This window comes from Solanum pennellii, chromosome 3, assembly GCF_001406875.1.
Source record: "Solanum pennellii chromosome 3, SPENNV200".
In the NCBI taxonomy this organism is placed as follows: domain Eukaryota; kingdom Viridiplantae; phylum Streptophyta; class Magnoliopsida; order Solanales; family Solanaceae; genus Solanum; species Solanum pennellii.
The window spans coordinates 5132453-5150287 of record NC_028639.1 but is presented as its reverse complement, the minus strand read 5'-3'; the positions used below and the strand labels follow the sequence as shown (position 1 = coordinate 5150287).

Sequence of the window (17835 nt, the reverse complement as noted above, 5' to 3'; positions counted from 1 at the left end):
TATCTGTATTATCGTACAATAAACTCTTGTGATACGAGCTTTTTCTGAATTTCGCGTATAGTAATAGTTTAATGCACTAGGTTAATCCTTTAATTTATACGGAGAATCATCCCTTTTTCTAGATTTATTGTTCATCTACTAGTTGGAATTAAGATTCAATCTCTCTGGTCACTATTATATAATGTTTTTAGTTTCACATTTAGTCCAAAATAGATGAATTTTTACATAATAAAAAAGGTATTAATTTTTTAAACATTTTTTTTAATTATTCAAGAAATGTCGATAAATTCATATAACCAACCTTAACTAGTACAACAAAAGTCATATTTAGAATAATTGATGGTATTCTTATAACAAAATAAGCTTTTTTATTAGAGGCAAAGCTGCCATATAGTTAATTAATTTATACTTGTTAGTCTCGAAATAAAATAAGCGTATTTTTAGATTAATTGATTTGTAAGTTACGATTTAAAGTTTATGATTTGTGAATTTGCTATCGAACTCATAGCTCGTTTAGTTATTGAATTCGTAATTAAATATTCATATACATATTTAAATGGATTTCCTAATACAACATAGATTCTAAACAAAAATTACTTGTTACAATCCCAATTAGTTTAAATTTGCATCATTGTGAAATTTATTAATAAAAAAAAGTAATCTCTATTCACTATAAGAAAAGGGTGAATTTCATACTAATCTTTAAAAATTTTTCCATATAATTCACAATTTTCCTGTAGTGATTAAAACTTTTTTCATTCTCATGACTCGAACTAACGAACGATAATGTTTTCAATTTATTTATTTGATAATGGTGATTTTCTCATACGTACTAATGTTACATAACAACCTATCATTGCCACTAAGATGCACATGTATGAAAATTATTAGATGAATAATTCGTAATAACAGAGTTTTAATAAGTTGAGGCATCCACATGTCTACCCTTCTATAATTATAATTTTTTTTTTAATTCATATGAGTTAGTGAAATTTTAATTAAAGATTTTAAATTTATATTTTTATTCATATGAATGAATTCTATAATACACGATTTGAATTTAATTAAATTTCTAATATAAGCTTCAGATGCGGAATGAATAGCTAAAAAAAAAAATTCATTATTCATAAATATATTATATCTCTTATTTTATGTATTCTTTTTTCTTGGATATTACACTCTGTCTCAGATTAACTACATTACTATAGCTTAAAATAATTTATTTTAGTAATTCAGGATTAAAGTTGACTATTATTTTCAATTATATTTTAATGACATACTTCTTCTGCCTAATATTATTTATCCACATTATTACAAATTTATATACTAAATTACTTGTTAATTAACAAAATAAGAACATAATTAATTTTAAAAAAAAATCATTTTGCCTTAATTAGTTCTTTATGAAAATATAAATATTGTAAAATTTCAAAATAGTTTTCCATTGTTTTCAATTCTTCATACTGATATATAAGACACATAAACACAGTGTATTAAAAAGTTTTTCTCAAATAAACTTTACATAATACGAACTTATATTAATGAACTTTAATATATATATCAAAAAAAGAAATATTCTTTTAATAAAAATATTATATATATATNAAAAAAATTTCATACTTCTTCTCTTTCATTTAGATTTTCATTATTTGATATTTATTATTAAAATGAGTTAGATTAAAATAAATTGACCTAATAAATGAATGAGTAGTATTTTTATAGGTTAAATTTGTCATTTCTATTTAGAAACGTATCTAATTTTTTAAAATATCTTAATACTCGTAAGTTTTAATACTACGTGTCTGATGTTATTATGAAGTTGATAAACGTACACTCAGGCTGGGAAATCAAGTCCTCTTCATTACTGGGCCAAAGGTCACACTTGTGTTAGTGAGGTAAAAAGTTAATGGGCAACTTTCACATATAGCAAATAAAAAATTCATATTTGCATTATATAGAAAAGTTTGCATAATTGCACTCCATAGCAAACATAGAAACTGTATAATTCGCTATACATATACAGTTGAAGCAAATTGTATAAAACGAAGTGTATAAAACAAGAAAGAGAAAGATACTTGGGCAGAGAACTGTATAAAAATGAAGTATATAAAACGAATTATATTATTATAAGTGTATAGAACGATTATCTACAATTTGAATTTGTATAAAATGAGAAAGAGAGAAAGACAAAACAGACTTAACAAGGAATATACAATTGAATCGAATTGTATAAAACGAGAAAGAGAGAAATTAGATACAATTTAAAAATTGTATAAAACGAGAAAGAGAGAAAGGCAAAAGAAACTGGGCAGGAGAGTATTTTTATTGTATAATTATAAGTGTATAAGACGAAAATATATGTAATTGCATGTGTATATACAATTTTCTCATGCTTTATACAAACAGAAACACAATTATACATTTCGCTGTTGTTTGTATAAGTGAGAAAGGAGCGGGTGGCGAGCGAGATTTGGGAGAGTGGCGAGCGAGATCTGGAAGAGGGGAGAAAGGGGAACAAAAATATATGTATTTATACAATTTTCTCTGCTTTATACAATTAGAAACAATTTTTATACACTTGTGTTTTATAAAAAGTGAGGAAGCGAGCGAGAGACTGGAGGAGAGTGGCGAGATATTTGGGAGAGAGGAGCACAATTAAATCAAACCCTAACTACTCCATTTATTTTAGGTTATTAGTTTGTTATTATATACAATTTTCCCAAAATTAATATATACATATAAAATTTTAAAAATTAATCAAATATACATATATATATACGATGATATATTTTAACGAAGTGGGTTCCCTATGTGGGTCCGCCCCTGATGATACACTTATTTTACAAAAACTTAAAGAGCATAACTCAAATAGTAACATAAAATTAGCAGAAACAAATCTAAAAATTAAAAATTTATAGGTTCTAAATAGTAATTTCAAATTAATTTACAATAATAATTGAGTCAATCAAATATTTATAATTTTTTAACATAAAGGTGATTTTCAACTTTTTGACTATATATTTCTCAAAGGCAAATTTCAAATTTTAACATATTTTAACTTTTAACTTTTAACTTCAAAGAATTGCTTATAAAAAAAGTAACAATAACAAAGTCAAAATCACTTATTTTTAAAATTATTGAATGTAATTTCTGGACTTCTCCTTATTTGAACTTTTGGCCCAATTGCCTTTATTGATGAAAAAATTTATTCAAATACACATCTTATTTTATCGTAATTTTAAAATTTTCTATCAATTAAAAAAATTTCAAAAATCTCATCTCGGGTACGTAACTTTCCTCTCACTAATACATCCATTTTACTCTTAGATATATCTCTCTCCTCTCGGTTACATTCTTTTCCTATGTATCTGCATCCTATCTCCTATATGATACATTACTCCCCTCTCTGATACATCCATCCCTTATATATTTTAATATCCTATCCCCTCTATGATACACCCCTCGCCTATGTATCCGGATATCTATGTTGTATCAAGAGTTCAGAGATATAACCGAATGTCTAGTAATTTATCCGAAAGTTCAATAATGTATCAAAAATGTATAGATTTTAAGAAAAAATTTGTCATTTGAAAAAGAATATATATACATATATATATATATATATATTGACTCTCAATACTGTGAAATTTGCATAATTATACTTTACTAGGATATTAGAAATGGGCCTGTGCACAACAACACAACTTTTACAATGAAAGAAGAAAAAGAAATAAAAAACGAAATAATTAATGTAGAATGTCAATAATAGAATTTATTTATTTAATTGTAATGAGGAAAGTTATTTTTACTTATTTAATAAATTATTTTTTTAAGAAAATAAAAATTAATTGATCAAACATGAAATTAGTGAACTTATCAAAAAATTATTTTTCTTCCTATTAATTTTTTTAAAAAAAATTAACCTTCCACGCTCTGAATAAATGATTAAGCAAAAGATTTAAGTCATAAAATATGATCACGTAAATTTATTATTGTACCCATGAAATTACAAAGTTATATTTCGTCAAATTAAATTAACTTAATTTTATAAACTACATAGAAATGAAATTATTAAACTCTTTTTCTCACTACTTCACTAACTTCTTGATTATCCACTTTACCTTCTGTTTGATAAAAAAAAAATATTATTGTAATATCAATATGGATTAATTATAATTTCAATATTAGAAGATTGTTTTTAAATTTTAACGTGCACATCCAATTTATATATCCATCTCTTGAGAAAGATTTTCAGTTCAATTATTTTTGGACCAATCCATCGACTCGGGTTATTTAAATTGACATAAATCTCAATGACAATGAACATATTAAAATTTGAATTTGAATTGAATTAATGCCTTAATATATCGAAAAATTATGAACTTTACCGAGAAAAATAATATATTCATATAACAAAATAACGCTTCTCATACTGAAAAATAATTATTATTATTGTGGTATTTTAAATTTTGCCAGTAAAATCTATTATTTGTGAAATTTGAAACAACAAAAAATGGTTATATTTTTTTATTATTAAGGTGCTAAAAATAGTCATTTGTTTGAAAGTGAAAATGATGCCATTATGACTCCACTTTTTCTAAAAGAGATGGCAAATTATGCTGAAATTATGTCACCACTTTATTACTTTGTACACATAAAAAAAAAGAAGTCCATTTATTCTTAATTCATAAGATTTGTTGAAACTATGTGGTCACTTTTTTGTATAAAATAATAATAATTGTAATACACCTATAAAAACCTATCCATTTCTTCATATAATACACCTTACTATAATTTTTAGCTTTCTTTGTACAAATATAAGCCAAGATTGATGTCCTTTTTGTACACCTAGGGAAAAAATTAGCTCACCGGCTTGATTTCCTCACTTCCTTAAAGTCGATTCCTAATTATTTAAATTTTTTTTTTATATCTTATATTTTCACAAATTATCTTCTCACCCCGCCCAACAATCTTCTTGTTTTTCATCTTTTATAGGGGCATGGATCAATAACATATAAGTTGAATCAAACATATGTGTCAATTTATGTTTGAGGTTAAAAGGGAAAAGGGTGAAATTTGCCCTTGCACTTTGCGTAATGATCCAAATATTTTTTTGAGTTGTTCAGATTGTCACTTAACTTTGAAGAATAAAGCTATTCATGTTATTTCAATGCTACCATCACTTTCTTCTTCCGTACTTAATGCCTTCAATGACTAGGTGACCGATTTGATTAGAGGGATGAGCAATGGTGGTTGACAACAATGTCGATTGAATTTGAATTATTTCAAGCAAATTTGGACAGTTCCGCATAGTTCAATGGCAAATTTGACCTTTTTTCCTTATTGAAATGACATGTGTGTTGAAAAATTATTGTTATTAGTCAATATGAATAGATTGAACTAACTTTTATAACGACAAGATATATGTGTCTTCCAATTTTTATAGAGGAGATAATTGAACTATTTTGCAAAATACAATAAGAAAATTTACTTTCATGTCTTTAGGAAGTTCATGGATGTTATTACTAATACAAATACATTTCTTTCTTTGATCTTAAATTTACAACTCAATTAGTTCATTTATTAGAAATTTCACTACTTTTTCCACAAGTAAGTATCTACGTCAAAAGGTATACTTTGTTTGAAGTTGAAGTTAGTTTACACAAAAAAAATTAAAAGTTTACGATTGAAATGTCAATTCTTTAAACATCAAGAATCTATCTTCAAAAACCTAATCGAAAAATTATTATTGTATATGGCTCATCAACTTTTCACTTTTGAGCTAAAAATATCCTTGACCTTTGTTTTTGACTCAACGATACCCTTCCTTCACCTTCCGATCTAAACATATCCTCAATCTCTGTTTTTCTCTCTAAAAAGAAATTAATTTTCACCTTGCTGATGAGTATTCGATTTCCCACCTTCAAATCCGACCCAATCTAATTTTCTTCCAATAACACTTTTTTTTAAAAAAAGGACCAACTTTTGAATAAAATATAAAGGAAAAAAGTTCCAAATTTGGCCTAAATTACTTTTTCTTTTTCCCTTTTTTGTCCTTTATCCTCATTCAACTAACCAAAAAATAGAACCAAACCCTAACTAAAATAAGGGATCCAATAAGCCCTAATTCAATAAGGCTTTTAACAATTTAGCCTATAAATTCTCCCTATGCCCATAGAATTAGGGCACAAAATTTTTTCTATTGATTGTTTGATCGATTTTGAGCTCATCAATCATCAATGGCGGCCGAAGGTACTCGATTGACAGGGGTTGTGTCTCGGTTCAGTAACCAAAAAGGTTACGGTTTCATCAAACCTGATGATGGAACCGAAGATCTTTTCGTTCACCAATCTGAGATCAAATCAGAGGGGTTTCGTTCGTTGTATGAAGGTCAGAAAGTTGAGTTTATGGTGACTGGGAATGGGGATAAGTATCAGGCTGTTGACGTGACGGGTCCTGATGGAGCGCCTTTGGATGGAGGTCGTAACGGTGGTGGCGGCGGTGGTGGTAGGGGTATGGGTCGTGGTGGTGATCGGAGGAATGGGAATGGATTTTTGAGAAGTGGGGGTGGTGGTGAGTGTTATAACTGTGGCAGGGTGGGTCATATGGCTAGGGATTGTGATCTTGTCAGTGGTGGAGGAGGTGGCGGCGGTGGTGGTGGAGGAGGTGCGTGTTATACTTGTGGAATGACGGGGCATATAGCTAGGGATTGTGTTGGTGTTGGTGGTGGTGCTGGAAGTGGTGGAGGCGCCTGTTACACTTGTGGAATGACAGGGCATATAGCTAGGGATTGTGACCGTAGTGGTGGTGGCGGCGGCGGTGCTGGTAGTGGTGGTTGTTACAATTGTGGTGGACTTGGACACATGGCTCGAGATTGCCCTAGTGAGAGACGTGGCGGCGGTAGTGGTGCAGGTGGAGGTAGCGGGGCTTGTTATAACTGTGGATTGCCAGGGCACCTGGCAAGGGACTGTTCACGCGAGAGTGGCGGTGGTGACAGATTTGGGAGATCCAGTGGTGACAGGTTTGGGAGATCTAGTGGCGGCGGAAGCAAGTGCTACAACTGTGGAGAAACTGGCCATTATGCAAGAGAATGCACCAGCCCAGCTGTGAAGTGAAAAAATCTTTAAGAGGAAGAGTTATCATGTACATGATCTTCTCTTTTTCTCTTGTCTTCCTATTTAGGAGTATTTAATTAATATGGATAATACAGACTTGTTTCTTTTGTTACTTTTAGTTTTCCTACATACATGCATTGGTAGCTTTTAGGATAACAAATTAGTTGTTGGAATTTGCTACCAACTGTTTCTATGATGGAAAGTTTTGATTTTTGTTGGTTATACAAATATATAAAAATCTTGCCTTTGGATTTTGGAATTTTTTGGTTTCTCATGGGTAAATTTCACTTTGTATTAATGTTTTATGTCCATTAATATTTTATCTCTTTGATGTTTTGAATTCATGGGAAAAGTTGTTTAGCAGCTTCAATCTTTTAGCTTGTATCCGAGATGTTTCACTTCTTTATTTGTAGTGATTATGTCTAATGTATGCTTTACGTTTCTGTGGGTTTGGGAATGCCCGGTGTTCATCGAGTGAAGATATTCGGTCATAGTCCTCGAGTAGTCTTTCTGTTTGCTTGATGTGGGGAGTCATTAGTGATTGATTGAGTTTTGATCTATGATTTAGTTAATGAATTCTGTCTAGGTTAGGAGATTGCCTTTGGGGGTTATGATTGAGATGTAAGTTGTGCAATGACTTTCTTTTGCTTTACATGATCATTCTTGGTATTGTTGAATCTTTTGATCTTGCTAAGCATGGTAGTGATGGTGTTATACCTGTGATGTGGTACCGAATCTTGAATATCGGTGTAAACTTCTCTACCCCACAAAGTTATAGGTAAGGTCTCTGTATATCCTACTCTCGTAAACCTCACTTGTGGGAACCTGTGGAGGCACCCTTTGTTACTATTGGACGAATTTCTACTTTAGTTTTCTTCTTGTTCTTTGCCATAACGCCCATCACTGGGTTGTTGTTGTTGTCCTAGTTTTGACTGAACCACTGGAATAGTACCGTCTTTTTAGCATTGGCATAGCTGGTGTTGGTTTCTTGTTTTCGTGACAAGTTGAGCTACTAAGAATAGGCCTGATCAAACTTCTAGTAAATAAGAGACTATTAGAGGCAGCTCAATTTGTCTATCAAGCTGCACTCTGAATGCCTTCTTGATTGACAACCTTAGAGACATGGGTTAAGTTGAACTCATTGCCCCCATTAGTATTTTTTTCGAGACTGAAGGTCAATCAATTGAATTGTTCGACTTCGATTCCAGTCTTGACATATATTTCAATGGAGGAATCAATATCAGAAATAGAGTCACTGTCTACTATAGGTTAAGCAAATTTGATTTCTAATTCTGCTTGAGCCGAGGATCCAATGGAAACAACTTCTCTACCCCTCAGTATATCAGCTTGGTCGTAGACAGTAGGTTAAACAAATTTGATTTCTGATTCTACTCGAGCTGAGGGTCTAACGGAAACAACTTCTCCGCCCCTCAAAGGTAAGGATAAGGTTTGCTTACATTCCACTCCCTCGGACCCTACTTGTTGAATACACTGCATATGTTTTGTTGTAGATGATTAATGGAAAAGCCAAAAGGAAATTTGTGAGATTATAAATGCATTATGCAAGGTAGGCTTAGGTTGTGGACAAAAATTAATTTTGTTTGGCTTTACATTGAAACTTGTTTTGCATAGCTGATAGCTTGCACCCACCTTCTACAGCCTGTAGGTGGCTATCATTATGAAATCTTGATAATGTGTAAGATCTAAAAGTCAAATCGAATCGACGACTTATTGAACAGGTTTGAATAGTCAAATCAAATTAAAGTAACTAGTGAGAATAAATTAGGACCAAATCGATAAAATAAATGTATAATTTTTATAAGCTAACTTTTAAGGATTTTATATTGGATTTTCTTTGAAAACATGTTAAGAAATATTTATGATTCTCTTATTGTATGTGATATTATTTAATAGAATTATGTAGTGCATTCATTTTTATATACTGCTTAATTTAATATGTAGTCCCTTTTTTTTTTACAAAAAAAAATATATATAATTGAGTGTTGTTGAAATTTATCAATGTATTTGTTCTTTGCAAGATATATTGAACTCTTATGTTATTGTTATGTGTTCAATAGATGATATATGTTTGTCATTTTGTCAATTGTTATTATTGATTTGGTAAAAATCGACAGAATTAAACCATCATATTCATTAAATTGATTTTGTAAAAATCAAACCAAAAAATTGACTCATGTACACCTCAATTGAAACCCCACATGAATCTAACACCTTTAGGTTCAAATTGCCTTGTAATTTATGACATTGCATTGCCTTGGAATTTGAGCTATTTTATGAGAAAATTATTTGCGCACTTTATTTTATCATATTTTAAAAATAATTTATCATTTAAAAAAATCACTAAAATTTTCACTCTCTCCTATTTTTGAATACACCACTTTACAATCGATAAAATACATTATTTTACACGAAGTATCAGAACGTTGAGTGATGAACCAAAATCGAGACACAATGTATCAGGATATTTTGAGATGTATTTGAATTTCACTAAATTTAAGAAATTTTTGTAATTTGAAAAATAATATAAATATGATATAATTAACTTTTAACACAATGAAATTGGTGTAAAAACTGATCTTTTTTATCTAACCCATTTAATTCTATGCAAATTGAGCGAGTTAAATGGGTTTGGACCAAATTTATCTATCTTTATATGCATCATATATCGCTTAATTCCTACTAAACAACGATAGACATATAAATTTTATTTTGAGACAAAACTTAGTTATAATTAAATATAGTTAATAATAGTTGAGTGTATCGTACCCACTTGATCAACAATTTATTAGATGAACTACTATTAATTAATTAAACAGAATATTTCTGCAAAAAGGTAATTTTTTTATTACAAACTAACTTAAAAGAAAAGGTAAAACTATCAAGTATCAAACTAAAGATAACTAGTAATTAAGGACAAATGTACGAGTAATTACAATACAGTCCGTCTCGATCATAAGACCATTAAAGCAATCACTTGATAAATATTAAATTGAGAAATTAAAAATTGTTTAGTTGATTGTAGTATTGGCTAGTTAATTGTATATCCTTCCTAGTTTCGTATGTGACAGTCGCTTTTGTTGTCTAGCTCATTTAACGATTATCATGAACCAATCATATTGTGTTCTTATACTTACTTTTCTTTATTCTCCTTTTACAATTTTTTATCCTTTCATTATTGAACATTTTAAAGTCTCTCAAACGTTCAAACTTTCTACATTATGTAAAATCTATTGTTGTGTGTTTATAAAAAGATAAAATTTGTTTTTGGTGTCTTATTCAAATTTCAAACACCAAAACTAATCAACACTATTTTAATATTATTAAATCTACTTACCAAATTCATCACAAACACTATTCTAATATCGTCATATTTTTTAAAAAAAATAGAGTCATGTCTTATTACTCTAACTTTATATTATATAATTTTTATTGAATAATTTACATTGTTTACATTTTTGGTCTAGCATATCTCCTGCCTCTCTAAACCTCATTTGAATGATTACAATGAATATGATATAATTATTTAATTTATATTTATCAACTAAAAAAATATGATTTTTTATAACGTTTGGCTTTATACACTAAACTTGTTAAAATGATCCTGTTAAGATCATTGATATGAGAAATTTCAAGATTATGGTATTGCTAACAATTATGTTGTGTATTCATCTGAATTAACATAGTGATTTATCTAAACATTATAATTAACAAGGTTTAAAATTATGAATAAGAATTTCTCGAGTCTTAACTCGGAAGCATTTAATTTGAAGTTCAAGAATATAAATTTTAAAAGTTTTTTTTTTCTTTTTAGAATTTCAAAAATCAGACAAACAATTTGAAATGAAAAGAGCAATAAATTAAATGTTTACTTTACTATAATTACAAATAAATTAAAACGAAAAGAGTGATAAATAAAATACTTACTTTACTATAATTAATATTATTGTATATTCTCAACGAACAAGTAAAAGTACACATAAAGAGTATTAATATATGAAAAAATTATTTTAGTGGGTATTTTTTAATAAATAATTATTTATTTTAATAACATTTTATTTATTTATTACCACTTATAGCAATACATAACAATGCTATGATAAATCTACTTTATATATTAAAAGTGAATTATTCATGCAATATAATATTTAGTAAGTGTTCTTAAAATATATTATGTTTACTTGGTAAGAAATTAATATAATATATTATAAATGTATTAAAATATGTGATAAATATATTACTATCAACAAAATTTGTATTATATATATTACATAAATTACTCTCTCTATTAGATATTAAAACTATATTTTATAAGTATTATTAATGTTAAAGTAAAAAGAAAATATTCTTCTATAAATAGTAAGAAAAATTTAATTTCACTTATTTACTTAACAAAAACAATTGCCGACCTACATTATTATTGGTAATATTTTCCTTCAATGTCCCTCCAAAATACTTTCTATATATATATCATCCTTTTTATTTTCCATAAACAAAAATCAATATATTTTTTTTTCTAGTATAAATTATATAGCATCTCATAAATTTTGTCATCAAATTGTTCTCTTGTTTTTTTTTTTCATATTATTTTTACGTGCCCACATTGCCTTTTCTTCACACATTTAATTTTTTTCCTCATAACACAAAGAATGATGAATGCTCAAGTTTCTCTTGCCTTCTTTTTCTTATGTTTCATCATTCTATTTTCAGGTGACATATTTTTTAACTTCTTCTATGTAAAATTTGATGGTCTATAGAATTCAGAATCCATAATTTTTTTTTTTTAATAATTACGATGAGTTTAATGCTAAAAAAAGGTTAAATCGATCAAATTTATATTCTAGATGTCTCTTTGTTTGGATTTGACTATTCAGAGTAGAGCAAATACATAATATAATAATCCCAAGTCAATGTATAATAATAATGGGATTTTCCGTCAAATACTTCTAGATATTTTAGTGAATTTTTATATATAGAGAGAGACACAGTCAGGATATAAAGATTCATAATAGATTCTAAATAAGTTATTTTTAGATAAATACAAAGTTTGGACCAAAATTATTAGATTCCATTTACATGGTCCAAACAAAAGTTATTTGGCAACGTATATGGTCGATGTCAATTAATTTAAGATTGAGATGTAGTTGATTGATTGACTAATATTTTTCATTTTTTTTAAATAAATGAAACAGGAGCCTTATCAGCAACATTTACACTAGTAAATCAGTGCAATTATCAAGTATGGCCTGGTATTTTATCAGGTGCAGGCACAGCTCAACTTTCTCCAACAGGATTCATGTTAAACCCCAGCCAGTCCGTCTCGGTTTCCGCGCCAACGGGCTGGTCGGGTCGTTTATGGGGTCGGACTTTCTGTTCCCAAGATTCATCCACAGGCAAATTTACCTGTGCATCAGGTGATTGTGGCTCCGGAACAGTGGAATGTTCCGGAGCTGGAGCTGCTCCGCCAGCTACGCTGGCGGAGTTCACCTTGAATGGTTCCGGAGGGCTTGATTTCTACGATGTTAGCCTTGTGGACGGTTATAACTTACCAATGCTTATAACTCCAAAAGGCGGAGTTGGAAACTGTTCAACAACCGGTTGTGGTGTTGATCTTAATGGGTCATGCCCGAATGAGCTGAAGCAAATGATGAATAGCTTAAGTAGTGAGTGTGTGGGATGTAAAAGCGCTTGTGAAGCGTTTGGTGATCCAAAATATTGTTGTAGTGGATCATACGCCACGCCTGATACATGCAAGCCAACGGATTACTCATTGTTCTTCAAGAGGGCATGTCCGCGATCTTATAGCTATGCTTATGATGATGGCTCCAGTACTTTCACTTGTGGTGGTTCTGCAGATTATGTTATCACCTTTTGCCCTGTTCCTCCTGATAGGTATGTAGCAAACTTGCTTCTTCTGTTTTGCTTAACTTGTTGTGTCTATAGACAGACGCGCAAGATTTTAAGTTTACGAGTTCTGCATTCGTTCACATCCTTTCTTACCTATTGGGTCTCAACACAAATACAGAAATTGGGTCTAAAACTATGTTTCTGCCAAATTCATAACATATAGAGGGAAGGATCAAAAGCACACTTAAAGTATATCAGTTTTTTGAGTTTCATATCTCCACTATCCCTAGACGTTTATCAAATACACCTGAACTATCAACTGTTCACTTTTCCTACTTGGACGTTTAGGTGTGTTTTTAACCCATTGCATTGGTCTCACTAAAAGGTAAGTTAGGACCCCCCATGAGACAATTTAGGCCAATTTACTTCAGATATAACACTAATTGGAGTTTAGGGAAGTTATACTAAGGCCTTAGCTATCATGATTTCGACTAAGTGTTTACATAATCTTCTGCTCCGTAAGAAATAAGAATATTCATGAACTGACCCCACCATCTCCGCCTCGTGGAAATTACTAAATCACCAGGCATCCAAGAGTCACAAGACCAACCTTAGAACTCTGTTCAATAAGTTAAACACTTTACTCTCAACATTAAATTACTTTTTCTGTTCTTTGATAATTATTTGTCTTATAATTTTGGTTTAATGTTGCAGCCCTAAATCACCTGGAGGAGGTGCTGGCGATGGATCGTCGCCCACGAGCCGCGGTGTATTAACCAATAGTCCATCACCATTGTTGACAAGCTTGATAATCAATATTTTAGTAGCATTTTGGGATATGATGCAGTTCCATTGATCTTGTACTGACAAGGGCGTATCCTGGATTTCGGAAGGAAGATGCATCTAACATATAAATTTGATTTGTTTTATAAATTATAGGTCCAACTTATATAGTACTACTAGTTTTGAATTTTAATATACACATTTGATTTAATTATATAATTTTTTTTTAGTATCAATGTTATAATCTAGAATGCAATAGAATTGAATAAAAAACTTTTCAATCAAAGCAGACTTCATATCAGTGAAAATTATCCGCTCAATTGATGTTGATGTATGTAATTAAAGGAGGATGCATATTTTATTGATAAACTATAGTTCAAGGTTTTTAATGAAATTTACTAGCTAGTGTAAGTGTAAGGGTTGTTAATATATACCCTAAGTTCCAAGAAATCATATCTCCTACCAAGACATTTATCAAGGATGCAGAAGCACATTTGAAAGAAGCTATTTAGACACAAATGTTGATCAATGAATACACAATGAAAAGTGATAGACCACTAGGCCACATTCTTGGGTGCGTACCTCCATAATTTGACACTCTATCAAACAATTTATTGGCTGCAACATGTAGAGATGCAAGTTTATACTTTGCCTTCTGCAGTAATAAGAGCAAAGAGATGACTGCAGTAAAGAATGAAGCACAAAAAAGCAAATTATCTGGTAATGGAGACAAATATAATTGAGATGGCTTCCAAACAAAAAAGATATGACTAACGGTATTAAGGTTCAATGGACAGACCCCATCTATCTCCATTTCCCAGTAAAGTAATGGAACACTTGACAGCAAAACAAAGCAAAGAGCAGTGAAAACATATTGGGGAAGGCAAGTTAACACAACCGTCATAAAGGTAAGTAAAATGATGTTTTAAGAACAGAAAAACAAATCTATCAAAAAAGTAAGCTCAAAGCAAAGAGAGCTCTTTGACAAGCTTGAGTAACAACAAATATGCTTTCGGAGAAAAAGGACATAGTCCAATATTTCCAAAGTGAGCCAGATCAGTCAGAAAAGTACCTGAATATGTACATAAGCTATATAAACCTGAAACTAGAAATGGTAGAGGCGTACAGGACATGAGAAAAGCGCTTCAGCATGTCCATCCAATTTATTAGGTAGCAACACTAACCAATCAAGCAACAAATTTCAAGCAACGAGTATCATTATGAATGGTCCGACATTTGATTGAGCAGAAGCGCATCCCACACTGCACGCATGTATAGGTCGAGGAGAAACCACAAACTGTGCAGAAATGGCGGCGAGCGATGGAAATTGGAGGACCTACCGCTGCTCTTAAATAGGTTGGCACATGTGTTGGCAAGGACTCTAAGTTTGCCTTCACAAGTAGAACAGTGAGAGGTTAATTTAGGTCATTGAAGTAGAGGAAAAAAAACATCTACTAGCCTTGGAAAAATCTAATACCTCATTCAAGAGCTCAAGGAATGATTTTGGGGCTCTCTTATTCTCAAGAGCCTTTGCTTGGCGAGTTTTCCGCTTTGTGCCCTTTGGGTACTTCTTATGAAATACTGAAATTGAAATAAAACAAATTGAAGTGAAAAAGTAAGAAAGTTTTTATACTTATAAATGGAAGAGAAGGAATAGGACCATATAAATCCTCCACTAAGGACCAAAAGAAAAGGTATAACAAAAGAAGTTTGCTGAAGGGATGAAAAAGATAGAAGGAAACAAAGATAACAAGATAAAGATGGTTATATTCTTTTCATTTATTCCTCTGTCTTTTCTTTTTACTCATGGTCAGGCGGTCGCTAGCTTCTGAAATCCTCTGGATCCACCATTAATCCATCAGGCACAAGAAGAGAAAAACGTCCCCCAAATCCTTTGTCTTCATTCAACAGCAATGGTTTTATAGATAGACGACTACACTCTGACAAAAAAGCATCAAGTCCCACAAATATTTATTTTACTCCTTAGTCACTGAATAGGTAATGAGGCAGGCTCAACTTCAATGAACATGCATATATAAGGGAATTACAGCTATGTGAAGCACTCCTTATTGAATATATGAATCAACTAAAGACGAGGGTGTTGCTCGGATGGTAAGCACCCCTCACTTTAACCCAAAGGTTGTGAATTTGAGTCACCAAGGGAGAAAAAAGCCGTGAGCTCCTAGGGAGGGGTAAAAAGAAAAAACTAAAGCCTGTAAACGTACAATCTGTAATACAGAATGCAAAAGTCCATATATTCTTTATACCATCTTTTATTGAGCAAACTAATCACCAAAGCCTGTAAATGCACAATTTCTTGAGTGTGGTGAAAGATCTATCTTCCTATCTATTATTCGTGAAACATAATGCTGGCATAAATGACAAAGGCTGCTATCTCTCAATCCTATACTGCTTAAGCAAAAGGAATAGGAAGAACCTAAGGAAACAATCAAAACTATGCCAAAATTTTAAACTAATTAGGACAGTTATACCAATATTTCATATATATTTTGGCACATTCAAGCCCATTTTAGTGGAGGTAGCATGTCCCAACCAATGAAATCAGTATTAAGAGGAATTCATCATACTTATAGACTATTTTTAGCCATTAGCCTGTCACAACCATCCTACTTTATCGAAACTTCTGACCAACTATATTACGGGAAACTCACAACCTAAGAACAAATTCAACTCCGGACAAGCTAAAACTAGTGGAAGCGGTAACACTGTAATCCAGAGTACACAAGTTCATAATTCTTCATACCATTCTTTATTATGCAACTTATCACCAAATCCTGTAAATCTATGATATCCTGCAGAGTGTTGGTGAAATATCCATATTCCTATCTATTATACATGAAACCTAAATATGCCATATCTATTCCAGCAAATTCAAACCCATTTTAGTGGATTTAGGGCGGCCAAACTAATCTATTCAGTATTAAGAGGAATTCATCATACTTAGACTATTTCTCCTCCAACTGTTAACCTATCACGACCCTCCTCCTTTATCGAAACTTCTGACCAATCATGTAATGGGAAACTCACAACTAAAGAACAAATTCAACTCCAAACAAGCTAAAAATTGTTCAAAGCAGTAACATTTTCACATATTTAACACATTTATGAACAAACAAGGAACAAAAAAAGAAAAAAAAAAACCTTGATCCTCATCGTCAAGAGAAGCTTCATCATCATCATCAAGTAGTTGAGGTTCCACTACTGCATTATCACTTTCCAAAGCATCAAGTCGCGCTAGCATAGCCTACTCCGACAACGAAAAAAAACAAATATAAATCATCAAAGTTAGCAGGATATCCAAAATTTGAGTTAAACCATAAAGTATTTAGAATACCTGTGTTCTATTATCAGAACTGGCAAGAGCAGCAGCCATCTTTGGAGCAATTTTACGAGTTCTCATAGACATTCTCCGCGCTGAATTCGATATTTCTTCATCCATTGCTTCAAAAGTGAGATTCAAAACTACAAAATTAATTTACTACTTTTGTTTTTTTTTCCCTTCACTTTCCTGATTCCGATGCCAAAAATGAGAAAATCTGAGTTATCCGGTGACGAAGATAGAAAAGGAAGAGAAGTTTCCGTCGACGAAGATCAGAACAACAGCCGATCACCGGCCGGCGGGAGAATTAGGGGTTAAAAATGTTTCGAGCTCCGAACAGAGAGAAACAACAAACTATCCGACTTTGAGTTTTGTTGAATCCCTGTATTTTCAAAAAACTCAATTTAGACCCCAAACTATACCAAATTGTATTGTTATCCCCCTAACTTTTTAATTATTTTTTCCGAACTTAGCTTTATATTCCCTTTCGGTTTGTTTTATTTATCTTTTTAGTTTGTTTAAAACAAAAAAAAAAAGGTCTCTTTACTTTTGAACCGCTCTTTAATTTCGAACCGCTCTTTAATTTCGAATTTGTATCGAAGATGTTAACAATCACCAGATTAAATAACATGTTTATACATCCAACATATTTCAGTGTAAAACTACAAGATTTAAAAGCTTCTTTATTTTTTAAACTCCATTCAAAGTAAAACAAGATAAACAAATTAAAAC

At 31.0% G+C, this 17835-nt stretch overlaps 3 protein-coding genes across 3 annotated transcripts; 2 read left to right on the top strand and 1 right to left on the bottom strand.

The window, feature by feature from the left end:
• Positions 1–6044: 6044 nt before the first annotated feature.
• Positions 6045–7374, top strand: LOC107015340 (cold shock domain-containing protein 3). Its single transcript, XM_015215584.2, has one exon. It carries the CDS (start codon positions 6240–6242, stop codon positions 7113–7115), a length of 876 nt encoding a protein of 291 aa, XP_015071070.1. The 5' UTR covers positions 6045–6239; the 3' UTR covers positions 7116–7374.
• A 4830-nt stretch (positions 7375–12204) lies between these two features.
• On the top strand, positions 12205–14049 carry LOC107015341 (thaumatin-like protein 1b). The gene is made up of 2 exons (XM_015215585.2): positions 12205–13025; positions 13695–14049. The coding sequence occupies exons 1-2, from the start codon at positions 12430–12432 to the stop codon at positions 13834–13836; spliced, it is 738 nt and encodes a 245-aa protein (XP_015071071.1). The 5' UTR covers positions 12205–12429; the 3' UTR covers positions 13837–14049.
• A 619-nt stretch (positions 14050–14668) lies between these two features.
• LOC107015342 (SWR1 complex subunit 6) lies at positions 14669–17491 on the bottom strand. The gene is made up of 4 exons (XM_015215586.2): positions 17119–17491; positions 16926–17028; positions 15241–15344; positions 14669–15154 (listed from the first exon to the last, which is right to left on the bottom strand). Exons 1-4 carry the CDS (start codon positions 17221–17223, stop codon positions 14951–14953), a joined length of 516 nt encoding a protein of 171 aa, XP_015071072.1. The 5' UTR covers positions 17224–17491; the 3' UTR covers positions 14669–14950.
• Positions 17492–17835: the final 344 nt, after the last annotated feature.